General features: G+C 43.8%; 1 protein-coding gene across 9 annotated transcripts in view; it reads left to right on the forward strand.

The window, feature by feature from the left end:
• klf3 (Kruppel like factor 3) overlaps positions 1-27,449 on the forward strand; it is a 101,330-nt gene that overhangs the window by 60,908 nt on the left and 12,973 nt on the right. For 8 of the 9 annotated variants that reach the window (XM_033026913.1, XM_033026921.1, XM_033026953.1 and 5 more), the window contains 4 exons: positions 5,590-6,067; positions 8,579-8,662; positions 10,761-10,902; positions 11,680-11,739. In XM_033026913.1, the coding sequence (XP_032882804.1) occupies positions 5,590-6,067; positions 8,579-8,662; positions 10,761-10,902; positions 11,680-11,739 (764 nt within the window). The remainder of the gene's footprint in view (positions 1-5,589; positions 6,068-8,578; positions 8,663-10,760; positions 10,903-11,679; positions 11,740-27,449) is intronic. The other variant, XM_033026974.1, reaches the window with a different exon arrangement.

The following is a 27,449-nucleotide window of genomic DNA, read 5'->3' on the forward strand; positions in this document are numbered from 1 at the left end:
TATCACATTCTATATTTCTGTTATTGCCTTATCAATCTCTTCACATTTACGAATCATTGCATATATCAATAGTAAATGAGCTATTAAATCTGGCAATCCACCAGTCAGTTTTTTCACATTCTCAGAGGATCAATTTCACATTCATTGGGATGAGAGAATATGTGCGACAGACTTGTCATTCTCAACCTGTTGACACAGGTATCAATTACATTATATTGCAGCGGGCCAATGATACATTTCAATGGGATTTATAATATTCAGCTATATTTGCTGACCATCAAACATATCCAGTAATTCTGCCTTTTGCTTCGCTCCAAGAATACTTATTTTCTTTTGTGATTAACTAGAACCGCACTGATTCCATTCATTTGGATGCGTGGCAAGTGAAGGAACATTTTAGATATTCTACTGCAAAAAGTGCAAAAAGCACTGTCCTGGCCATTTCCCACATCGGGTAAAGTGCGTTTACCTACCACCTACCTCATGCCCACCTACCTCAAGCGGGATTTCTCTCCATTTTAGTGTAGAAACCAAATAATTTAATAATAACCAAATATAAACAGAGGATAGTTCGGGAAGCGGTAGAGACGAGGGACGTAAAGCGGTGGTCCGACCAGTCATAGGCCATGCTGCAAGATGCACTGAGTGATATCGACTGGAATATGTTCGAAGCAAGTTCCAGTGACGTCAGTGAGTTTGTGGAAGCAGTCACGGACTTCAGCGCAACAGTAACCGACAACATGGTCCCCACGGTAAGGGTAAGCACCTTTCCGAACCAAAAACCCTGGGTAGACAGGTCTGTTCGTGTGGCCCTGAATGCTCGCACCGCTGCCTACAACTCGGGCCTGGCATCAGGAAACATGGACGTCTACAAGGCAGAGTCCTACCGACTGCGAAGGGCGGTGAAGGACGCAAAGAGAAGGTACAGAGACAAGATGGAGTTACAGATGGAGCAGCAGGACACCAGAAGCCTGTGTCAGGGGCTATGGATTGTAGCCAACTACCGGAGCACCTCTCCCTCATCTGCAAGTGCCGGCACCTCCCTAGCTGATGACCTGAACTCCTTTTACGCTCGTTTCGAGAGGGGCAACATCACTCCAGGTCTGCCGACTATCGACAATACCGCCAGCGGGCTGGCTACCGAAGCTGAAGGGAGGAATATGCACACATTCTCGCTGTCCGAGCACGACGTGAGGAGGGCTCTGACACGGGTGAACACGAGAAAAGCTGCAGGCCCCGATGGCATCTCGGGGCGAGTACACAAGTCCTATGCTACGCAGCTAGCTCCAGTGCTCACTACATTATTCAACCTCTCCCTGGACAAGTCCGTGGTCCCTGCCTGCTTCAAAAAATCCATCATTGTACCGGTAGCAAAAAATGCCTCCCCAGCCTGTCTGAATGACTACCGTCCGGTGGCCCTTACCTCGGTAGTCATGAAATGCTTTGAGAGGCTGGTGAAGAAACACATCTGCGCCTTCCTCCCTCGGAACATGGACCCGTTGCAGTTCGCATACCGTCCGAACAGATCCACGGACGATGCGGTCTCCCAGGTCTTGCACACCGCTCTCTCCCATCTGGACGGCCAGAAGGGGGGCTACGTGAGGATGCTGTTCATAGACTACAGTTCAGCCTTCAACACGATAGTCCCCACCAGACTGGCCGGGAAGCTAATGGAATTGGGGCTCAACACCTCCTTGTGTGCCTGGGTCCTGGACTTTCTCACCGCCAGGCCCCAGGTAGTCAAGATGGGAGGGAATACATCGAAGTCCCTCACCCTGAGCACAGGATCGCCCCAGGGTTGCGTCCTCAGCCCCCTATTGTACTCCCTGTACACACATGATTGTGTGGCTAGGTTCAGCTCCAACTCAATAATTAAGTTTGCTGATGACACTGTGGTAGTGGGCCTGATCTCAGACAACGACGAGAAGGCCTACCGGGAGGAGGTGGCTGGTCTAGCACTCTGGTGCCAGGATAACAGCCTCCTCTTGAACATCAAAAAAACGAAGGAGCTGATCATGGACTTTAGGAGGGCACATCATCCGAGGACGTACACTCCATTGAGGATAAATGGGGATCCTGTGGATAGGGTGAACTGTTTTAAATATCTGGGAGTCCACATCTCCGAGGATATGACATGGGCATCACACGCCTTAGCACTCATGAGTAAGGCAAGGCAGCGCCTTTACCACCTCAGGCAATTGAGGAAATTCAGAGTGTCTCCGAGGATCCTCGAGTGCTTCTACGCAGCGGCGGTGGAAAGCATCTTGTCCGGGAACATTACCATCTGGTTTGGGAATTGCTCTGCCAAGGACAAGAAGGCTCTGCAGAGAGTAGTGCGTTCGGCCGAACGCACTATGGGAACGTCACTTGCCCCCCTGCAGGAACTATACATCAGGAGGTGCAACTCCAGAGCCAACAATATCATGAGAGACCCCTTCCACCCCTGCAACGGACTGTTCCAGCTGCTACGGTCAGGCAAACGCCTCCGTTGCCATGCGGTGAAAACGGAGAGGTTGAGAAGGAGTTTCTTCCCAGAGGCCATTCGGACTGTAAACGCCTATCTCACCAGGGACTAACTCTACTGAACGTTTTTCCTTCCATTATTTATTATGTAAAAGAATATGTGTGTTATGATTGTGTTTATAGTTTGTTTGGTTGTTTGTCTTTTGCACAAAAGTCCGCGAGCATTGCCACTTTCATTTCACTGCACATCTCGTATGTGTATGTGACAAATAAACTTGACTTGACTTGACTTGACTTGACTTGAATTTGAGGGCATTTCCTCAGGGCCTATGAATTCCCAAAACAATATAATCAACAGCACAGTATGTAGGCTAATTGATTTATGAGAGGAAATATTGTTCATATCATTGTTAGCCCAATTATAAACATAATTGCATTTTTACACACATTAAGCAGTTGTTGATAGACACAAGATACTGGAGTAACTCAGTGGGGCAGGCAGCATCTCTGGAGAGAAGGAATCGGTGACGTTTTGGGTTGAGACCCTTCTTCAGTCTCGACCCGAAACATCACCCATTCCTTCTCTCCAGAAATGCTGCCTGTCCCGCTGAGTTACCAATAGCATTTTGCATCTATTTTCAGTTTAAACCAGCATCTACAGTTCCTTCCCACACATGAAGCAGCTGTTGGTTCAAGGGCGTTTTTACCTCAGGAAGAATTAAACATAAGAAATAAGCAAATGTAACATCTCAACTTCTGATTTAACTTTCATGCTGAAATGAAGAAATATATTGTTTCCTTATATATTGTTTATAGATTTTTTTTCATTTTTAGTTTGTTGCTGTGCACAGGTGTATAAATGTATTTTAATTTTATAACATTAATTTTATAACAAGTTTATTTGATAACATCAGCCTTTCAATTATGAGATGGTTTTCAGCAGGCGTGGTGGTATGAGCTGGTAAAGCATCTATTACACCAGAGCCAATTAAAAAAAAAAAAATAATAATAATTCTGCTGGCCAAATCCAGTTATTCCTGCCAGGATGGTGGTGTATCTCCTTGTAGAAATCCTGCAGTCTGAAGGGAAGGGTGAATTGCTTGGGAGAGGTCCCAATAATATCTTTCTTTATGGCCCTTGGTGGAACATTCCTGCCCCTCATCAGCTCATCTGACCTCCCTCAGGCCCAACCTCTCTTGCTCGGTGACGGTCAAACAGGAAGCCCACCACCCTTTTCCTTTCAGACTTAACATTGCATTTGGTTCCCTCTGATATTTGGTGTCTGTACTTTTAGGTGCCTGTCAGGATCTGTCAACCTCTGTTGCCTCCTGCGAAGGTTAGATGCTTTTAATTGCCCACTCCTCTGGCTTCCACCAGGCAGATAAGGTTAACATTGTCTCTAAGATAGATAGAAAAAGCTGGAGTAACTCAGTGGGACAGGAAGCATCTCTGGAGAGAAGGAATGGATGACGTTTTGGTTTGAGACCCTTCTGCCTATCCTGCCAAGTTACTCCAGCTTTTTATGTCTATCTTCAGTTTAAACCAGCAAAACTGCAGTTCCTTCCTACACTTAATATTGTCCCTGTTATCCCTGAAATTATGTGAAGTACAAATTCCCCTGGAAAACATCAAATGTTACCAATCTCAATGGCCTTGAATGGGAGACTTAAATAAATAGCATTGAAATATGGGGGGTTTTATTGACACCATGGAATGCTACTGGCAATGCTTAATGATCTCATTCTTTTCCCTACAATAATAAAATAATGAATAGGTTTAAAAATAAAGGTTTAAACCTGTAATAATTATAGTGGAGATACATTTTATGATTGATGGATTAAGCTTTTGAACTTTGCATAGCAACAGCGTCAATTGCAAGATCTGAACTTTTACAATTTGTGGAAGTTAGATTCAGTTCTTAACAACTTAAAGCAGAAGTAACTTTGTGTTTCAAAAATCATTTTCCGTTTAAAGAGATGCTGAGGCCAAATATAGCAACCAAGTTGTTGGCATAACTGAGATCGTTGAAATCACATGAACCCGGGAATAAGTATCTATACATTCAACAATGCTCTGCAGTTAATGACAATGCCATCAAAGTTGTTAAACATTTGATCCCGGAATGTATTTCACAATCGTGCATGACAATAACTCATCATTGTGAAATCCAGACACACCACCTTTCCACAACCGCTTCATTGGTTATCAGTTAACTACGGTCTAGATCGAGAGAGGACATGCCTCCTAGCATTGCTGTGGCCTTATGAATATTGGATGAAAGGTGGGCTCCTCGCCAACGTTCTCTACAGTTGACCTAATGAACACTGCTAGGCACACAATGGAGGAGCACTTTTTGTAATGCGCCCGAGGGGCCAACCAACATCTATTTGAAGTTTGGGCAGATAGATCCCAGAATGTTGCACTTTATTTCTTAATTATTAAAAATATAAATGTTGAATTTCACTGTTTTCAGTCTTGTTTACTATGGACAAGGATGCATGTAGTAATCACATATTTATATGTTTTATGTAGATGAGAACCACCAAACTAATAATCAGGTGTTACTGCTGCACCTTAAAGTTACATAAAGGCGACAAGTGTTATAAATAGGAGGATGGGCAGAATCTGTTTACAGCTGGCCGAGTATGTGTAGTTTGTTGGTTGCAGCAACTTTAAATATTTTTTGGAAATTATACATGAATATCTTTTATAGTCACATGCAGTTTTCACAATATCTATATTTGATCTTAAAGTAATTATATAGTTAATTAAGACAGAAGTGTGGAATGTTAATCTACTTTGGACTTTTCTGTCCAACAGACTTTGCCTGTCTCTTCACGCCTCAAACCATGATACATTCCTTTATATGTAAATTTAATAAGACCCTCAGCCTGCCCATTGCACTTCCATCGTAAGTCAATGGGAAATGTAGTGGACAAACTGGGGAACAAAATCAGCTCCCAGCCCACTGAGGGAGTTGTCAAGTAGCCTTCTCCAAGAGCAGTGGTGTGGAATGGATGACGTTGGAGATATGAATTCTCCACATTATATTTATGCAGGTTGCCATTTGAGTCATTTCAAAACTGTTTTGACTGTAGCTAATTATTTTCCTTCCTTCTCTTGCAGCCATTCCAACACGGGTATATGGCCAGATTAAAGCATGATTTTAAACCCGAGAACAATCACAGCATCATTTACTCCACGCACCCTATCTCCCACGCGGGACTTTTTCAATCACTCGAGGCTAATGGAGGTCAAATCGAGCCAGTAGATCTTTCACTGAACAAGAGACATTCTCCGCGAACGTCAAGTTCCCCTTCCTCGCCTTACTCATTGACTGTGCTGTCTTCCACATCTCCTACAATGAGTACATCTCGCTCCAGCTCACCTAACAAGAGGTCACCTCAACCTCCTATCAGCATGTCATTAAGCAACTCCACAGTGCTGACAAGCCACCTCTTATCGCGGTCAACCATCCCAGCCTCAGCATTGTACCCAGTGATTCACCCAGTGGTGGTACAGCCGGTCGTATATACTCAGCCTTATACTCAGTCTATAATGGTTTCTACAATGTTGAAAGATGACATGAGGAATAATCAGCCAGGTGAGTGCACTTAATGCCAATGCATAGAACTACAGTGTCATCCATAATGTTTGGGACAAAGACACATCATTTATTTATTTGCCTCTGTACTCCACAAATTGAGATTTGTAATAGAAAAAAAATCACATGTGGTTAAAGTGCACATTGTCAGATTCTAATAAAGGGCACTTTTATACATTTTTGTTTCACCATGTAGAAATTACAGTAGTGTTTATACATAGTTCCCCCATTTCAGGGCACCATAATGTTTGGGACACAGCAATGTCATGTAAATGAAAGTAGTCATGTTTAGTATTTTGTTGCAGATCCTTTGCATGCAATGACTGCTTGAAGTCTGCGATTCATGGACATCACCAGTTGCTGGGTGTCTTCTCCGGTGATGCTCTTTAGCTTATGCTTGTTTTGGGGGCTAGTCCCCTTCAGTTTTCTCTTCACCATATAAAAGGAATGCTCAATTGGGTTCAGATCAGGTGATTGACTTGGCCACTCAGGAATTGACCATTTTTTAGCTTTGAAAAACTCCTTTGTTGCTTTAGCAGTATGTTTGGGATCATTATCTTGCTGTAGAATGAACCGCTGGCCAATGCGTTTTGAGTCATTTGTTTGAACTTGAGCAGATGGGATGTGTCTATACACTTCAGAATTCGCGAGGCTACTACCATCAGCAGTTGTATCATCAATGAAGATAAGTGAGCCAGTGCCTTCAGCAGCCATACATGTCCAGGCCATAACACCCCCACCACTGTGTTTCACAGATGAGGTGGCATGCTTTGGATCTTGGGCAGTTCCTTCTCACCTCCATACTTTGCTCTTACCATCACTCTGATATAAGTTAATCTTCTGACCACTAGACCTTTTTTCCAGAACTGTGGTTGTTCTTTTAAGTACTTCTTGACAAACTAACCTGGCCATCCTATTTTTGTGGCTAACCAGTGGTTTGCATCGTGCAGTGTAGCCTCTGTATTTCTGTTCATGAAGTCTTCTGTGGACAGTGGTCATTGACAAATCCACACCTGACTCCTGAAGAGTGTTTCTGATCTGTCAGAGAAGGTGTTTGGGGATTTTTCTTTATTATAGCAAGAATTCTTCTGTCATCAGCTGTGGAGGTCTTCCTTGGCCTGCCAGTCCCTTTGCGATTAGTAAGCTCACCAGTGCTCTCTTTCTTCTTAATGATGTTCCAAACAGTTGATTTTGGTAAGCCTAAGGTTTGGCTGATGTCTCTAACAGTTTTATTCTTGTTTCTCAGTCTCATAATGGCTTCTTTGACTTTCATTGGCACAACTTTGGTTCTCATGTTAATAAACAGTAATAAAAGTTTCCAAAGTGATGGAAAGACTGGAGGAAAGATTATGTACTGAGAGCCCTCTTATACCTACATTAAGGCAGCATTTAAACACACCTGAGCAATTATAAACACCTGTGAAGCCATGTGTCCCAAATGTTATGGTGCCCTGAAATAGGGGGACTATGTATTTGAACACAGCTGTAGTTTCTACATGATGAAACCAAAATATGTAAGAATAGCCTTTAATAAAATCAGACAATGTGCACTTTAACCACATGTGATTTATTTATATTACAAATCTCAAATTGTGGAGTACAGAGGCAAATAAATAAATGATGGGCCTTTGTCCCAAACATTATGGAGGGCACTGTATGTTATTCGACTGATGTTATACTGGCCAAGTGCCCATTGTTCTGTCCCAGTGTTGGTATGTGCGGTGCTGATAACATTGCAACTTTAAAGTTGATGTCAACATGTTTATTTAGAATTAATCTTTCATTTTTGTTAGGATAGTCCAAAGCATTTCTGCCCCCGAGCCCCCCTTCGTAACCAGTTAGATCACTGTCTGTAAGCAAGAAGAGCAGGACATTTGCATACACCAAAATCCTTCAATACACCAATTGGCCAGTGAATTTGATTTGTTGGGGTTTGTTGAAGAATAACTATCAGGCAGGAATTCAGTAAGTCCCATCACCCGGAGGAGGATAGGATGAGTGGCAGGGCGAGCACACACATAATCGGAATGAACTTTGACCACCGGATAAATCATGTGATCTGACCTGATTTACTGGGAAACCCTGACATCCGGAAACATTCCTAAACTATGTAAAATATAATCAAAAAATGTCTTAAGTTATTGGTATTTAGAAAAGATGGAAACATTTAAATTTAAATGTGCAAAACAACACGAAAAATGTTTTTTTTAAACATTGCCAGTGCCTTGCAACCATTCTCAAAGCAAAATTGCATTCTAAGTGGTGAAGAATTGCAACAATGTTGAGACCAGCACTGGAGCCCAGTCCTTGGCAGCAAGTTTGACGCCTCCACATTCTCGCACATCAGCACTGGAGCCCTGAACGTTCTGACATGTGCAGGGAAATGCTTCCAAATGCAGCTGCCAGCATTTTGCACAAAATTCAACCCATCGACATTGATACAAAAAATCTGATATGTGCTTCGCTTTGTTTGTGTGGTTTCTCATTTTCTAATTCATGTTCCTTCAATAGGTCTTCCTTTGCAATGTGCAATCTCTGGTCCCCGAAATCTCCCCCGGCAGCAGCATCCGCAGTTTTGTAACCAGTCCAGAGGAGGTAAATAAGCATCGCTTGCAAGGGCACAAGTTGCAACATTCCGTTAGTGAACCTGCTAGGTCTTAAACCATCCGCCAGCTTCATGGAGACACAAGAGACTACAGATGCTGGGTTGAAACATAGAAAATAAGTGCAGGAGTAGGCCATTCAGCCCTTCGAGCCAGGACTGTCATTCAATATGATCATGGCTGATCATCCATATCCATCTCCCCATATCCCTTGATTCCCTTAGCCCTCAGAGCTAGATCTAACTCTCTTGAAAACATCCAGTGAATTGGCCTCCACTGCTTTCAGTGGCAGAGAATTCCACAGATTCTCTGGGAGAAAAGTTTTTCCTCATCTCAGTCCTATATGGCCTACCCCTTATTCTTAAACTGTGGCCTCTGGTCCTGTACTCCACCAACATCGGGAACATTTTGCCTGCATCTACCCTGTCTAATCCCTTAAGAATGTTATATGTTTTTATAAGATCCCTCTTCATTCTTCCAAAGGATCTTGAGCAAGAATCTTGAGAAAAACACAATGTGCTGGTTGATCTCAGCAGGTCAGGCAGCATCTGGAGAGGGAATGGATAGGCAATGTTTCTGATTGGAGTCAGTCTGAAGAAGGGTCTTGAGCCGAGACATTTCCTGTCCATTTCCCTCCTCAGATGCTGCCTGACCCGTTAAGTTCCTCCACTGTTTTGGTCAACTAGCCTCATGGTTAGTTTTCACAAAAGCAGCATTTAATTTCCATGTTTTTTTTCCACCAACTAAATCCAAATTATCAGGAACCTGATGTGCAAGCCCACATCCTGTTGCTTATTTACGTAGGGCATTGGACCACAAATGTGGTGCACTGTCACGTTTCTTTCAATGTTTGTTATGCCTCTGTTAAAGTTGTTTTTGAAGATAAATATCACCAGGGTGGGGGTGTGGCTGATTAAATATTTTCAACAGTTACCTTGCATCATCTTATCTCAAACTGCTTATTCCAGCTGCCTGGTATTAAAAGCCAGGGAGATCTTTCTTGTACATTTGGCATTCCTGTACGTTGTGTACACAGATTTATTTTCCCTTTGATCTTTTCTTGTCCCCATTCCTTCTTTAGATTTACGTTTAGATTTATTATTGTCACATGTACCTGGGTACAGTGAAAAGCTTTGATTTGCATTCTATCCATTCAGATCAGATAGTACCATAAATAAGTCAAGTCAAACTGAAGTACAATAAATAGAGCAAGGGGGAAGATACATCGGGCGGTTCCAGAGTCAAAATCCAATGTCCACAACGGGATAGAGATAAATCAGACAGTACCTTAGCTTATGGAAGGACTTCCAGAAGCCTGATAGCAGAGGGGGGGGGGGGGGGGGCTGCCCCTGAGTCATCTGGTACGTGCTTTCAAGCTTCTGTACTTTTGCCTGATTGGAGCGGGGAGAAGAAGGAATTACCAAGATGGACCAAGTTCTTGATTATGTTGACTGGTTTACCGAGGCAGCACGAAGTGTAGATGGAGTCGATGGTGGACTGACAGTGTTAACTCCTTGCTGGAATTCAATCCCATGCATTGCCTGTGACAGTCAACATTTTGTCTGTCGGCTTTGACAGTGAGTGGCAGCGATCTATCTCAAGCCCAGCTTCATCCAATGTGTGGAAATGCTCGCGAGTATACATGCCTAAATGTATGAGCATGAGACCTCTTTTCTCAGAGACTCTGGGAACAGTTGTAGTTCTTGTACTGTCACTCTCTGATCAGAGGTTCAGTCATGCTGCTACCTCACATCCCCAGTGACGTGGGTTGTATCCTCACCTCAGCATGGAGTTTGCCTCGGCCGTGTAGCACTGAACTACATCTAGTTTATATATCAAAATTTATGAGCCACACATATAAAATCGGTGAAATTGAAAAATATGTGTTGTTATTTGGATTTCATTTTTTTCTTAATGATCTAAAGATCTTTAAGGTTTTTGGACATTGCACTATAAAAAAGTAGAAACTAAAATAACAGTAGACTAAGTGGGATTAGGTGAAATGTTACCTGATGCCAAATGATGATTTAATATGATTTTCGTAGGCTGTAATCAAGTTTTTGACGAGGTTCGTTTTTTCTGTCGCTTAGTTCCGCTTTGTACCTCCGATGATCAAAGTCACATGGTGATGAAGGTGATAAAGTGCAAGCAGGAGTACGACCTGTTGGATAACTGCATCAACGAGGTGTCTTCTTCGGTCCTCAGTCCCATGCAGCCGGTTGCATCGCACGAGTAAGTCTGCACTTCTGCTTTGCCAATTTTTAAGCTGCATTAAAATGCAAAAAAAACACCAGCAATTGAACTGCATGGGCAATTTTTGGGAGGGGAAGCAGAAGCTGTCCAAGGGGGAACTCCCCTCCCCGCGACTCCTGATTATGTTATTCCCAGGGAAAGTATCACCTCACTGAGCCACCTGACGTGGATGTACCTAATGTACATCGTTCATGCATGAAGGTATGTCTGCAGCTAGGTTTCCCTTTCCGGCAAAGGGCAACAAAATTTCTCAAAAGTTCCAAAGTCCGGGAAACAGACAGACATCTTTTACATAAATGCACAAGGCATTTTGGATCAAAGATTATCATGGGGGAGAGGCTGCTGTCTTGATACCAAGTTACTCAGCTCTCTACCTCTTTCCTGTACTCAATCTAATCATTATTTGAGATCTGGCCCACTACCCTCAACGTTGGCCTTACCCCAGTTGAGCATTTCTCACGTCACCTTCAAATCTTCAAAATCTGGCCGAACAGTCGTGAGTGTACAGGGAGTACGGTAATGGGCAGAGAACACAGCGTTATGGGCTAAAACTGTTGAGAAATATCGTGGAGGATGTTTTGTCACCTACCCTACTGATTTCAGAAACTGTGTCAAGAAATCAAGGACCCAGTTGCAGAAGGAGGTGACGAGTCCTAGGTCCACGTGTTTAGAAATGCATTTGGTTGGAATTATGGTGGGAAAGTAGGAGCAATACTCAATAAATAGGAGTCTGACATAGGTGTTCTTGTTTTCCAGATATTCCAGAGATGAATGTGGGGCCAGGGAGATGACGTCTGACATGGAGCTGTTCCGGAGGTAGGCAAACTGCAGTGGACCAAGGTTGGCTGGGAGACTGGAGTTGATGTGTGCCATGTCCAACCTCTCAAAGCATATCATGATGGTGGATGTCAGAGCCAGATGATGGTTGTTGTTAACCCATACGATGATGTTTTATTCTGTACTGGTATGAGAGTAGTCTTCTTAATGCAAGTTGGAAGCTCAAATTGGAGTCGGGTGGCGAGGGGCTTAAAGATGTCTGCAAAGCACCACTGGTATTCTTCCCTTATCTTTTCTGCTACATTTGTGACTACACAATGCAGCATTCAAACTAAATTCATCAAAAGTGTTCAGGAGAGTTTTCTTAAGCAGTATGTGGAGGCCCCCACACGTGAGAGGGCAATGCTGGATCTAGTATTGGTAAATTGGGAAGGGCAAGTTAATGAAGTGTGTGTGGAGGAGCCTTTTGGGACCAGTGACCACACTTCGATTACGTTTAAGATAGTTATGGATAGGGACGGAGAGGGTCTACATGTTGAAATGCTCAACTGGGGTAAGGCCAACGTTGAGGGTATGAGAGATGGTCTCGCTCAAGTTGACTGGAGCAGGATATTAGAGGGGAAAGGAACATCGGCCAAGTGGGATGGTTTTAAAAGTGTACTGAAGAAAGCTCAGGATATGTACGTCCCCGTAGAGTGAAGGGCAAAGCAGACAAATGTAAGGAAGCTTGGCTGATGAGGGAAATTGAGACGTTAGTCAAAAACAAGAAGGATGCATGGGACAGGTATGGGCAGCTGGGATCAAGTACATCCCTGGAGGAGTTTCGGGAACTAAGGAGTAAACTAAAAAAGGAAATCAGAAGGGTAAAATGGGGCCAGGAGATAGCTCTGGTGGGTAGCATTAAGGACCCCAAAAGCTTTTATGTATACACATAAGAGGGAAAAGGGTAATCAGAGAGAGAGATTGGGACCTCTCAGGAATCAAAGCGGTCACCTCTGTGTGGAGCTACAAGGTACTAAATGAGTATTTCTCCTCTGTATTTACCAAGGAGAAAGACAGTAGGACGGAGGAAATTGGAGCAGTCACTGGAAATGTCTTGAGAGCAATCAGGGTTACCGTCGATGAAGTACTGAAGGTACTGTCGTGTTTGAAGGGAGACAAATTTCCAGGGCCTGATATATATCCGAGGACATTGCGGGAAACTAGAGAGGAAATTGCAGGAACCCTGGTTGAAATTTACGAGTCGTCCTTAAATACAGGAGAGGTGCCGGAAGACTGGAGGGTGGCAAATGTTGTGCCTCTTTTCAAGATGGGCTGCAGGGAAAATGCTGGGAACTATAGGCCAGTGAGCTTAACATCTGTAGTTGGTAAGTTACTGGAGAGTAAGCTGAGGGATAGGATATACAGGCATTTCGATGGACAAGCGCTGATTAGGGATAGTCAGCATGGTTTTGTACGTGGGAGTTCGTGTCTCACAAATCTGATTGATTTTTTTGAAGACGAGACCAAAAAGATTGATGAGGGCAGTGCTGTTGGGTACATGGATGTTCAACAAGGTTCCGCATGGAAGGCTGCTCTGGAAGGTTGGATCGCATGGGATCCAAGGAGAGATAGCTGAATGAATAGCAAATTGGCTCCATGGAAGGAAGCAGAGGATAATAGTGGAAGGTTGCTTCTTAGACTGGATGCTGTGACTAGTGGTGTGCCTCAAGTTTTGGTGCTGGGCCCATTACTGTTTGTCATCTACATCAATGATTTGGATGAGAACATACAGGGCAAGATTAGCAAGTTTGCTGATGATACAAAAGTTAGTGGTTTTGCAGATAGTGAAGATGGTTGTGATCTGGATCGATTGGCCAGGTGGGCGGAGGAATGGTTGATGGAATTTAATACAGAGAAGTGTGAGGTGTTGCATTTTGGGACGTCGAACAAGGGCAGGACCTACACAGTAAATGGTAGGCCTCTGGGTAGTGTTGTAAAGCAGAAAGATCTAGCAGTACAGGTGCATGGTTCCTTGAAGGTCGAATCACAGGTAGATAAGGTGGTCAAAAAGGCTTTTGGTACTTTGGCCTTCGTCAGTCAGAGAATTTAGTATAGAAGTTGGGAGGTCATGTTGCAGTTGTATAAGACGTTGATGAGACCGCATTTAGAATATTGAGTTCAGTCCTGGGCACCATGTTATAGGAAAGATATTGTCAAGCTTGAAAGGGTTCAGAAAAGATTTACGAGGATGTTGCCAGGACTAGAGAGTGTGACCATGTTTCATTATGTTCTGTCTCTATCTGGACTATACATAATGGACGATTAAAGCAGTCTTGCTTACTTGAACTTTATTGTCTTTGTGCAGTCATCATCCGAACTGGGCCGCGCCCCCGGTGTCACCTCTAAACCAGTCCCCCGTACAACAGGGAGAGATTGAGTAGGATGGGTCTCTATTCCATGGAGCACAGGAGTATGAAAGGAGATCTTATAGAGGTGTACAAAATCATGAGAGGAATAGATTGGGTTGATGCACAGAGTCTTTTACCCGGAGTAGGGGAACAGAGGACATAGGTTTAAGGTGAAGTGGAAAAGATTTAATAGGAATCCGAGGGGTAACTTTTTCACACAAAGGGTGGTGGGTGTATGGAATAAGCTGCCAGAGGAGGTAGTTGAGGCTGGGACTATCCCATTGTTTAAGAAACAGTTAGACAGGTACATGGATAGGACAGGTTTGGAGGGATATGGACCAAGTGCAAGCTGCGACATGGTTGGCCGGTGTGGTGCGAGTTGCGCCGAAGAGCCTGTTTCCATACTATCACTCTATTCACTATGACTCACCCGTATCACCAATTCAGGAAATAAAAAGGTGGCGTGTTAACTTTGGGAGATACGTTACAAGTGAATCCATCGAGATTCTACAAGTATATTAACGGAAAAAGAATAAATTGAGAGAGAAGAGGGCCACTTAAACATCAACCGGGTTGTCTATGTATGGAGTCACAGGAGATGGATCAGGAGTTAAATGAGTATTTCACGCCTGTATTCACCATGGGGAAAGACATGCTTTGCTAAGTAAGTTAGGGACAGTGATATTTTGAAGAGATATTTCTGTATCATCGATTGTCCTGGAAGATGCTGGAAGACTGGAGATGGCTAACATTGTGACTATATATTAGAAAAACTGCAGGGAAAGCCTGGAAACTTATCGATTGGTGAGCCTTAAGTCAGAGGTTGGGAAACTATTTGAAAGGATTCTGAGATAGGATCAACATGCATTGGAAAGGCAAGTTCAGATTAGGAATTGTCAGCATGGTTTTGTGTGTAAGAAATCGTATCTCACCTATTTGATTGATTTTTTTGAAGAGGTGACCAAGAAGATTATTTACAGGCAGTGCTAGATGTTGTCAATATGAATTGTAGCAAGGCCTTTGACAAGGATCATTTCATCTAGACGGTTCGATCATATGGGATTCAAGGCAGGCTAGCCAACTGCATATAAAATAGATGGAAATTAGAGGGTGGTGGTAAAAGATTATTTTTCAGACTGGAGGTGTATTACAAGTGATTTATCACAGGGATTGGTGTTGAGTCCACTGCTGGTTATTTACTTTAAAGATTTGTAATTGAATATAGTGGCAAGATAGTACATTTGAGGATGACATTAAAAGCTATGGTATAGTGGACAGTGAAAAAAGTTATCTAAATATTCAAACGGATCAAGATCAACTGGGCCAATGGGCCGAGATGAAGTTTAATTCAGATAAAAGTGATGATATATTTTGGTGGGCCAAGCCATGGCTGGACTTGCACAGTAAATGGTTGGGCCCTGGGGAGGGTTGTGGAAGAGAATGACTCAGGGGTGCAGACACATAGTTCCAGGAAGGTGACCATGCAGGTTGACAGTGTGGTGTAGAAGGCATTTGACATGCTTGGCTCATTATTTAAGGCATTTGGGTACAAGCATTGGAATCGCACGTTACACCTGTACAAGACATTGTTAAGGCCACATAGAGCATAGAACAGTACAACTTATGAATAGGCCCTTTGGCCCACAATGTGTGTGCTGGACATGATGCCAAGACCAACTCTTATCTGCATGCACGCACCTTTAAATGCCACTATGGTATCTGCCTCAACCACCACTGTCGGCAACACGTTCCAGGCACTCAACACCCTCCATGTAAAAATAAAGTTGCCCCGCACATCTTCTTTAAACTTAGTCATTCTCACCTTAAAGCTATGCCCTTCAGTCGTGAAGTCAGGAGTAGAATTAGGCCATTCGGCCCTTCAAGTCTACTCTGCCATTCAATCATGGCTGATCTATCGCTCCCTCCTAACCCTATTCTCCTTCCTTCTCCCCATAACCTCTGATGCCTTTTGTATTTGAGTATTAAGTATTTGATATTTCCATCCTGAGAAAAAGATTCTGACGGTCCACCCAATTTACCTCTCTCATAATTTAATATTCTTCAATCAAGTCTCCCTGCAACCTCGAGCATTCCGGAGAAAACAATCCAAGTCTGTCCGACCACCTAATTCAGGCATCATTCTGGTAAACTTCTACTGCATCCTTTCCAAAGCATCCACATCCTTTCTGTAATGGGATGACCAGAACTGCACGCAATACTCCTAATATAGTGTTATGTACAGTACTGGTCGTCCTGATACAGGAAGGATATCATTAAATTGGAAAGGATGCAAAAAGGATTTACAGGGATATTACCAAGGTTTGGTGAGTTTGAGCTTTGAGAGAATGGATAGGAATATTTTTTTTTCTCCTGGTGCATAGGAGGCTGAGAGTTGACTCAGAGGTTTATAAGATCATGAGGGGCATAGATAAGGTTAACAACCATAAGAACCTGAAGAAGGGTCTAACCTGTCTGAAGAAGGGTCTCAACCCGAAACGTTCCTTCGCTCCATAGATGCTGCCTCACCCGCTGAGTTTCTCCAGCATTTTTGTCTACCTTCGATTTTCCAGCATCTGCAGTTCCTTCTTAAACAGGTTAACAACCACAGTATTTTCCCCAGTGTAGTGGGAACTAAAACTAGAGGGCATCATTTAAAGAGGGTGAAAATTTAAAAGGGTCCTGAGGGGCAACCTTTTCATACCGAGGGTGTTGCGAACAAGGAACAAGCTGCCAGGGCATGTGGTAGCGATGGGAACAATTATGACATTTATAGGGCACTTACACATGTCACAGGTACATAAACTGGAACGGTTTGCAGAGATATGAAAGGCCACAGGCGTTTAGTTTAGTTTAAAGATACAGCGCGGAAACAGTCCCTTCGGCTCACTGAGTCCGCACCGACCAGCGATACCTGCACATTAACACTACCCCACACACACTAGGGACAATTTACATTTACACCAAGCCAATTAACCTACAAACCTGTACGTTTTTGGAGTGTGAGAGGAAATCGAAGATCTTGGAGAAAACCCACACAGGTCACGTGGAGAATGTACAAACTACGTACAGACAAGCACCCATGGTTAGGATCGAACCCAGGTCTCTGGCGCTGTAAAGCTGTAGATCAGCATGGGCAAGTTGAGTCGAAGGGCCTGTTTCCATGCTGATTCTAATCTGTTTTAAATGCATATTCAGATGTTAAAATTAGGACAGCACAGTATCGCAGCTTTTGGAGCTGCTGCCTCACAGTGCCAGAGAACCGGGTTTGATCCTGATCTTGGGTGCAGTCTGTGTGGGGTTTGCATGTTCTCACTGTGACCACATAGGTTTCAGCCTGGTGCTCCGGTTTCCTCCCACATTCCAAATGAACAAACCAGGTTTGTAGTTTAATTGAACGCTGCAAAATTGTCCCTAATGTGTAGGGAGTGGATATGAAAGTTAGATAACATAGAACTGGTGTAAACAGGTGACCAATATTCGACATGCACTCAGTGAGCCAAAGGATCTGTTTCTATGCTGTATCTCTAAAAGAAAATTGGCCTGGTCAAGTTTCTCTACTGTGAATTAGGCATTTAGAGCACTAGATCTGCTTTATAAACACTATGCTGAGATCCATAGGCCAGTCAAAATTTGAAAAAGGCTAAAACTATACCCTAGTTATAGGAAGTGAAATTTCAGACAGACACCATGAGATTTCCTATGTTACTTCCCACCAGCAGTTTCAGAACTGCTTTTCTTATTGTTTATTTTTGATGGGTCCAAATTAAGGGAGCTGTTGAAATGATTTTATTTACCACAATAATGTACCTGTTTGCAGTCTTTTCTCACTTTGACATTCAGGGGACTTTTGAAAGATCAAAAGATACTCCAAATTATACCTCAAATTATAAAAGCACATCCACCTATTTTGATTACGTACTATTTTCTGCATTTGTCGGATTATGAATGTTTTCTACCAAGAGTTTGCTGGCAACGGATGCTGTGCAGTTTTGTCAGAAGCAAACAGAAACACAATAGAAAAAAGTGGAAGGAACAAATCTTCCTGGCACTAACCGCACCGTCAGCCCACCAGGTTCCTCCTGCCCTGTCTCTGTCCAATTCTGATGTGGATCCCACATCAGCCCCGTCAGTAGGCAATAGAAGTGAAGCTATCCTTAACCCTGAGGGGGTCTGCTGCAGAGAGAGAATATCAAGTCATTGAAACCTCGACCCTGTAACTGTAAACGCGTGAATGAGACACTTCTTTGTGAATTCTGACGGCTATGGGAGATCGGATTATGGTTTCACTATTTAATGTGGTGTGCCAGGATTTAATGACAAATCACAGACTATGTGACTGCTATGTTTGTGCTTTGCATTTGCCACTGGCCTTTTGTCGTGTGGATAAATATTGAGAATTGTTCCACCACTCTATTCTGTGGAGTAATAGATAGTAGCTCACAACCTTCAATTCAGTAGAAAATTAAAAACATACTAAAATATGTTATTTTCTGTTGGCATCTGCCATCCTCTTTTTTTCAAAGATATTAATGACATTTTAATCTACATTTTAACTAATGTGTTCTCCTCTATTGCTGAGTGGTCAGTTTTCATTCATGAGACTGGTATGTGTTATAAAGGATGTAGTTGTGGGTGTTTTCACTGAGCTTGACACTTGGGCATTATTAACATGTGGGCATTCACTAAATAACAATTGCAAGGCCACCCATCCAGCCCAGAATCATGATATTAGTTAATTGTATTTCCCAGCCACTGCCTTGAGTTCGATTAGGAAATTCAGTGCAAACAAGCTTCCACCCTGAGCACATTATGAATATTACTGGACACCAACTCATTGTGTATCATGGGAATTTAACAAAGTATGTCTGTATTCATCCCAACAATGCACATAAGTTTCTTAAAGGTATGTTACAAGGTAATATTAGCTGCATTGGAATTTTAAATATGATTACATCCACTAACATTGTCCAATGTTTACACTTTGTTCAGATGTTAAATAACCTTTAAAACATATTCAGAAATGTTTATGGTGGAAGATATCTCCCAACACACACATAATGTTGTCCAAAGAGATAACTTGATACTGGACTTACAAGCCAAAAATCCTGGGTATGAATCCTAGGTTAGCAAGTTACTAACTTTGATTTGATAAGACTGGTAATCTATATTTGGATGAAATGTGCTCAGCAATTCTGAAAACCCTATAGTTCAATAATGTCCTTAACTGAAGTGAACTATGACTGCTGCCTGTCTATTAAACTTAAGATTGACGCAAAAAGATGGAGTAACTCAGCGGGACAGGCAGCATCTCTGAAGAGAAGGAATGGGTGATGTTTCAGTGTTGAGACCCTTTTTCAGACTCTATTAAACTTATAGCTTTAGTCCCTCGCAATGCTGTAGACTCTTGTGACTTTCTCCCCCACTACAATCAGTTTTACATTTCACTCCTCTCCATAACTGACAGCCTTTTGTCTCCTTTTCATCTCCAGCCTTTGTCCACCCATCTGCCAATCAGACCTCCCTCACTAATAACCACCTATCACTTGCCAGGCTTTGGCCCATCCCCACTTCTTTTCCAGCTATCTGTCCCTCTATGAGGACAGCAGAGTGACATTGTTGCTGCCTTGCAGTGCCAGAGACCCAGGTTCGATCCTGACTACGGGTGCTGTCTGTATGGAGTTTGTATATTATTCCTGTGACCACGTGGGTTTTCTCCGGGTGCTCCAGTTTCCTCCCACTCTCCAAAGTAGTACAGTTAATTGGCTTCGGTAAAATTGTACATTTCCCCCCATGATAGTGCTAGTTTACGGGGTGATCACAGGTTGACGTGGACTCTGTGGGGCCTGTTTCCATGATGTATCTCTAACGTCTAGTACAATCAGGTTGAAAAAGGGTCCTGACCCGAAACATCTCCTATCTATGTTCTTGAGATGGAGAAACAGGGAATTGCAGATGCTGGTTTACAAATAAAGACACAAAGTGCTGGAGTAACGCAGCAGGTGAGGCAGCATCTCTGGAGAACATGGATAGGTGGCGTTTTAGATCGGGACCATTCTTCAGACTGCTGGAAGAGAGGGGGAGTAGGACTAAGTCTGACGAGTGATAGATGGAAGGTAGACAAAGATGCTGGAGAAACTCAGTGGGTGCAGCAGCATCTATGGAGCGAAGGAAATAGGCAACGTTTCGGGCCGAAACCCTTCTTCAGACTGAGTGATAGATGGACATAGGTGAGGGGGGTTAGTAGGCAGATGGTTGGACAAAGGCCAGAGCTGAAAAGATAACAAATATGAGATAAGGATAGAGGAGTGCTTGTGAAGCCAGAAGAAAGAATATAGGTAGAAGGGGAAGATGAAGAGAAACAATAGGTGCGAGTCCGTGTGGGGCACAGATAAAATAGTGTGGGGAAGGGGAGGGGAGATAGGGGTTTGTAGGTTGGTTATCCCATTAGGTTGTTAGCTACCCAAGAGGAATATGAGGTGCTGTTTCTCCATGTTGCAGTGACCTCACTCTGGCAATGGAGGAGGCCCAGGAGAGAAATATCAGGGAATGGGAAGGGGAGTTAAAATGGTTAGCAACCTGTTAGCAAAGAGTGTGCAGGCCTTGGCTGACTGAGTGCAAATGTACGGCGAAACGGTTGCCGAGTCTACACTTGTTCCAATGTAAAGGAGTCCATATCGGGAAAACCAGATGCAGTAGATGAGGTTAAAGGAGGTACACATGAACCTCTCTCTCTCCCTCTCTCTCTCTCTCTCACCTGGAAGGGCAGCTGAGGACCCTGAACCCTGGTGAGGAAGGAGGTGCAGGGACATCTCAAGATGCTGCCTGACCTGCTGAGTTACTCCAGCACTTTTTTAAACTTGTGATAGACAATTAAAATACCGTACCAACGTTGCTCATATTTTATGGACTTTTTTGAATATAAGGCGTCTTGGATATTTTAGGTGTACCATCATTCTTTGAAGACACAGCCAGCAATGAAGGAATGATTCATTGAGACATTGGAGACAAGTAAATGGCCTGTCCCACAAGCATGCGCATGCATGCGGCAAGCGCGACCTAACGTGGTCGCTTGAGCAGTACGGCCTCACGAGGCCGGTCCCACTTCGATCACCGGAGCCGTATGGAGTTGTGCGGAGCTGGTCCCGACATCGCGAGGGGCTCCGGAAAACTGACAGTGTTCAAAAATTCCGTGCGGCAACGGCCTACCGGCCCGCAGCCGCCTCGACGCTGTACGCACCGCATCGACGGGCATACGCAGCCTCTTGACGCCGTACGCAGCGTCTTGACGCCGTACGCCACGCACAAACTTCCCGCGGACTTCGCTCGAACTTCACGTCACTCGCGCGGTCCCCGCTTCTGATTTGGTCGCGTTCGTCGCATGCTGGTGGGATCGGCCCTGTACGGGGATCACTCGACCTCCGCGTGGCCCCCGCTTCCGGTTTGGTCGCGCTTGCCGCATGCAGTCGCATGCTCGTGGGACAGGCCCTTTAGTCTGCTGACTTGAAGGAACACAGATCTCAAAGAGTTATTGTAAAGAAAGAGTTTACAGAGTCATGGGAGAAAGACCAGAGTGGGATTTGACAAAGCAAGAATAAAAAATGTCAAACTGCAGTTTGGTACTTATCTGGCTATTTTTAAGGGAACAGTGCAGACTAAAATCCAAGCCCTCCATCAACAAACTAGTCAATGATGATCTTCTTTGAACATCAATATATTAAAACAGGATTAGTCTAAACAAAGGTCAGAATAATCAGCTGCTTAATGGGTTGATCAATGGTAAAAAGATGCTGATAATTAGTTCTGCCAGAGGTCATATTTAAAAATGTGATTTCTTTCCAAGCCAATTTTAGCAGCATGGTCATTTTTGATATAAAGCACATCCCCCAAATCTCACACCAACCTTTTCAGCAGGTAAACGAATTACAAATCAACTTCTATTGAAACACTTTATGCTTCAGAGGCTGGACAAACAAAAGAGCCTTTGGAAATCTACTTCTGAGGCGGTGACTCCACAACGGACATCCTGTGGGTGGGGCTCACAGTTAAATCTACTTTTAGGTGTTGACATCAATGTTTGAGAGAAGCAACACCCTATGGGCTGTATCAAAACAACAGGAAATATTTAATAGCACATTGAAGAAGTGGCTCCAACAGTAAAAATCCAGAGGTCTGAACTTTTTACAGACTGCAAAGGAAATGGAGGAGCAGTTTGTAGAATCAGAAAAAAAAGCCCATTGCCCTGCCAATATCCAAACATGATGGACATATATTTATACGGAGGGAGATCAGTTCTACAGAGTGGAAGTCTTGAAAGAGGAATGTGCCAGAAATATTGTCCCGCAGTGTTAACATTGGTCCCTGGAGGTATTTATTTTAGTAAAATACTGCTGAAAATAAATTTAACATGGACCTGCTATATTTATTTCATTCAAAAAAAAAAATTTGAATCAGGTTTAATTTTAAGTTTTTGATGTAGTAAAATAATTATTAAAATTATCTTTAGATTCAAGCTGGTCCTTTAATCTTGCTATAACCGTTAGGGTGTAACATTGAGCATAATTGCAGCAACCCCTCATTTGTCAACAGTTGTGAAAACAGTTTTGGGGATAAGAGACTGATGTCGTGGGTATAAACTTTTCACTTCGCTATCAAAGTCAAATTTATTCGTCACATGCACCAACAAAGGTACAGTGAAATGAATTTGCCATGCAGCAATACACTTAAAAAAACAACACCCAAAGCACAATAGAATTCAACATAAACATCCACCACAGCATTCTTCACTGTGGTGGAAGGCAACAAAGTTCAGCCAGTCCTCCTCCTTTGTTCATCCATGGTCGGGGCCATAAGCCGTTACAGACGGCCATATGTACAGGCCCCCTCGTCAGGATGATCGAAACTTCGACGTCAGGAAGGTCAAACCCACTCCGCGGCTTGGAGTGCCCGAATCGGCACTTTCCTACCGGAGACCGCGGCTTCAGGATGTTGTAGGCCGGCGCTCGGAGCGCTTGTCCAGTTGACACTTACAATAATTAGATCATTACACAGCATCTTTGATGAAACTATATGAAAATATGTCAATGCAAAACCAAATAAAAATCTGCAATTGTGGCAAGTCTGAAATAAAAACAGACATGCTGGAAGTATTCAGCAGACCAGGCAGCATCTGTGAAAAGAGCAACAGTTAACCTTTCAGGTCAATGACTTTTCAGCAGAACCATCATCAAACTGTTAATTAAAGCACAAAGAGCAGAAGTAAATAAGCAGGTTCAGTCTAGCAGGTTCAGTCTGAAGGTCCCGATACAAAATCTTGCCTGTCCATTCCCTCCAGATATGCTGCCTGACCCACTGTTACTTGTTTCTTCATCAAAATATTAATTCAAGTTCTCACTTCGTAAATGTTTCCCAGCTCACTGAGTATTTCTAGCATTTCGTGTTCTATCTGAGAAATTGTCAGCATTCAATTTTTATACATTATAATCCAGAACGATATAAGTTCATTGCATGGGTTCTACTTGTCTGAGTAACCTTCAATAGACAATAGACAATAGGTGCAGCATTTGGCCCTTCGAGCCAGCACCGCCATTCAATGTGATCATGGCTGATCATCCCCAATCAGTACCCCGTTCCTGTCTTCTCCCCATATCCCCTATTTTTAAGAACCCTATCTAGCTCTCTATTGAAAGCATCCAGAGAACCTGCCTCCACCGCCCTCTGAGGCAAAGAATTCCACAGACTCACCACTCTCTGTGAGAAAAAGTGTTTCCTCGTCTCCATTCTAAATGGCTTACTCCTTATTCTTAAACTGTGGCCCCGGTTCTGGACTCCCCCTACATCGGGAACATGTTTCCTGCCTCTAGCGTGTCCAAGCCCTTAACAATCTTATATGTTTCAATGAGATGCCCTCTCATCCTTCTAAACTCCAGAGTGTACAAGCCCAGCTGCTCCATTCTCTCAGCATATGACAGTCCCGCCATCCCGGGAATTAACCTTGTAAATGATAGAATGATTGAATGGCGGTCGAATTATATCCAACCTGTTGTTTAAAACATTGAGCCTATTTCTGCCACGAGATGAAGAACCCTCTCCACATCTACCCAGTCAGGACCCCTGAGAATATTTAAGAGAATAACTGATGCCCATGGATGACTTCGTAAAAATCCACATCTTGTTTAAACTTGCTTGCCTTGAAAACTTCAGTGTAATGGCAGAATATTTTTAACTTATTGGTAGAAGGCTAATTTGCCCAGATATCCAGGCCACTGTGCTGTGTTATGTGTTAAAGGAAATTGCTGTCATTTAATTTCCAATCACTTTAAGACATGTACAAAACTCAAAGGTAATAAACAAGAGTCCTCAATGATGATGCTCTTGTTTGCTGATTTCATTCGCGAGAATTAAAAGTAAAAACAATCATTTTGCTGTTGATACTGCAACATTCAATATAATAAGAAAAAGAACTTGGTAATAAATAATTGAAACCTGTAGAAGATTGAGAGCAACAGAAATAAGCTATGATTATAATTATAGCTTTCTCAACCTCACACAATCAGTCATACAATTATAAACTGAAATGCAGTTATACGTGCAATATATAATTAGCAGTCTAATGTGAAATGTACAATTTCTGAAAAATTATACTAGTTTTTATTCAGCATTGCCATTCAAAATCAACTTTACCAGGAATGAATTACATTAGCAATCATTTCTAGGTGAAACTGGGACTTTTGTTAAATTGGATCGGGAACTTCCAGCAGAACTCACACAAACGTGTGTAATCTTTTCCAGCTTCGGACGCACATGTTCCTCACTTCTTGCTCCCTTCTGACTGAAACTGGGTCTCTCGTGAAAGGGGAACTGGTGCTACCTGACATTGGTTTTAAAAAAGCACAATTCACCAAAATGCCCCAGGAGACACAATTTTACTTCGGAGTCACGTGAGTGACTACGTGAAGAACCCCGCCAGGACGCATGCGTGTCATATCGCTTTCACGCTTGCGAAACGGCAGGCGGGGTGGAGCGCTCCCCCGCAGCGGTAAGTTTGAAACCGCGACCTGCAGGTAAGTGACTTACTCTGCGGTAGTTTTTTGTCCCCGCGCTGTTTTTACACGGGGGGAAGCTGGACAAAATAGTGTCCACAAGTGCTGCGAGTGAAGCTGGCTGGGGAGGACCGCGAAGTTGCGGGAGCCAGCAGCAGCTGAAGGCACAAGCCCCGTAAGTGGGGTCAGCTGTGCCGACTTTTGGTCCCGCGCCGGCCAGAACACCACGGCCGGGCAGGAGACTATTCAGAATGGGGCCGTCGACTTTGACAAGTCGAAACGGCAGGAGGCGGAGTGGAACGACGTTCCCCCGTAGCGACAGTTTAAACCTGGACCTGCAGGTAAGTGAAACTGCGGTCTTTATTCTCCCCATACTGTTTCACAGGTGGGGAAACACGGAGAGCTGTGCAAACAACCGCAGGCGGCACAGGAATCACCCATAAAGGAACAGCTGTGCCCGACTTCGCTCCCGCACCGGCCAGATTAAACACCATGGCTGGGCGGGAGACTATACAGAACGGAGCCGTTGGCTTTGACAAGTCAAAACGGCAGGAGGAGGGGTGGAAGGACGTTCCCCCATAACGGCAAGTTTTAAGCCTGGACCTGCAGGTAAGTGATACTGCGGTCTTTATTGTTCCCATACTGTTCTACAGGTGGGGGAAATATGCACAAGGCAAAGAAGTCGACCAGAGCTGCGACAAAGCTGGCGGGGGGAAGACCGCGGAGTTGCGGACGCCAGCAGCGGCCGGCGGCACAGGAATCACCCGTAAGGGAACAGCTGTGCTCGACTTAGCCCCCGCACCGGCCAGATTAAACACTGCGTCTGGGCGGGAAGGCAAGAAGAAAACCAAAAGAGTCGTTGACTGATGAGTCCGACTTTGAGCAGCCGCGAGCGGCCAGCGACTTTGAGCGCTGGAGCTGGTTGGAGCGGCTTATGGAGCAGAGCTCCAACATGACAGACTCCGGGAGATGGAGTCTAGTCACCGTGGGGATATAAAAAACACCCACAGCAGCACCTTACGTAGGGCTGCACAGTGCATCTCCCTCGTCAGAGGGGAGTACTGAGGGGTCAATTCTGGGCTGACCCTGAAGAGGGGTTATGACGAACAAAACTACAAGTGTGCAGAAGGTGCAGGAAGGCAAAATCTACTGGTCATGGTGTCCAAATACATACAGCCAGACCACGATGGACACCACTGCAAAAATACTTGGGACCAGGAAACTACGTATCCCTGAATGTTCCAGTCGTGGAAATAGCATCTGGAAACATGTCGGAGCAGGACTTAGGAAAGCCCTGGGGCTCATAAAGGCGACAACATTAAGGATCTCCTACAGCCAAAGACAGCACCCTTATGCACCCACCAGCAGAACAAGAGAAGCTGGTGAATGCTCAGAGGCCGGGCATACAGGACAGCGGTCTTTTAGACCATAGCCCAGACCGGCCTTCCTGGAAGATGCGCAAACCCCAAACCCAGACACCGGCGCCTCAACCTCCACGAAGACCACACAGAAGAAGCAAACTTCCACTGGTAACAATGGAGGTAGGTGGGTCTGGTCCCTTACAAATTATAGGAAGAGTGGATAATACACACATTGGTGGGAGATTACACTCTTTTGGATACATGGTGTATATCAACTACAGACACTTATATCCTAAGCAGTATCCAGGGATATACCATTGAATTGTGCAAAAGGGGTAATGGGTAAACCCAACACGATTGGCTGGAATTTGTGTCTTATATCTTTATCAAAAACAAAATAGATGGCGACAGTCGCATCATCATCGAATTGACCAAATTGAATACATTGTACTATATATTCAGTACAAAATGGGAACTGGTAACTGCTAAAGAACTGATTTCCAAAGGCTACTCCATGGCTAGCATCAACCTAAAAGATGCTTACTATTCAGTGCCTACACGGACTGATTACAAACATTATTTTAAAAAATTCAACTGGATGGGGCAGCTCTGGCAGTATAGAGCTCTACCAAATACATAATCATATGATCATACTAATTGTGGGCATAACTTTGGAGTTGGCCAAACTAGCTGTAACAGCCACCATACAATTGGGTGAAAACTGGGGTTATCATCCATCCAGTTAAATCTAAACTAACGCCTACCAACATAATGAATTATTTGGGATTCACTATTGACAGCTCACATGTCGGTGACTTTACCAAAGGACAAGGCTACAGTCTTAACTGAGGCCTGCAACAACCCCACTGACATCAGTGAACCATCTATCAGATTGGTAGCAAGGGTAATTGGCATATAATGTCTGCCTTTCCAGCCACACAATTTGGACCTTTGTATTA

The sequence above is a fragment of the Amblyraja radiata genome, chromosome 1 (assembly GCF_010909765.2).
Source record: "Amblyraja radiata isolate CabotCenter1 chromosome 1, sAmbRad1.1.pri, whole genome shotgun sequence".
Lineage (NCBI taxonomy): Eukaryota > Metazoa > Chordata > Chondrichthyes > Rajiformes > Rajidae > Amblyraja > Amblyraja radiata.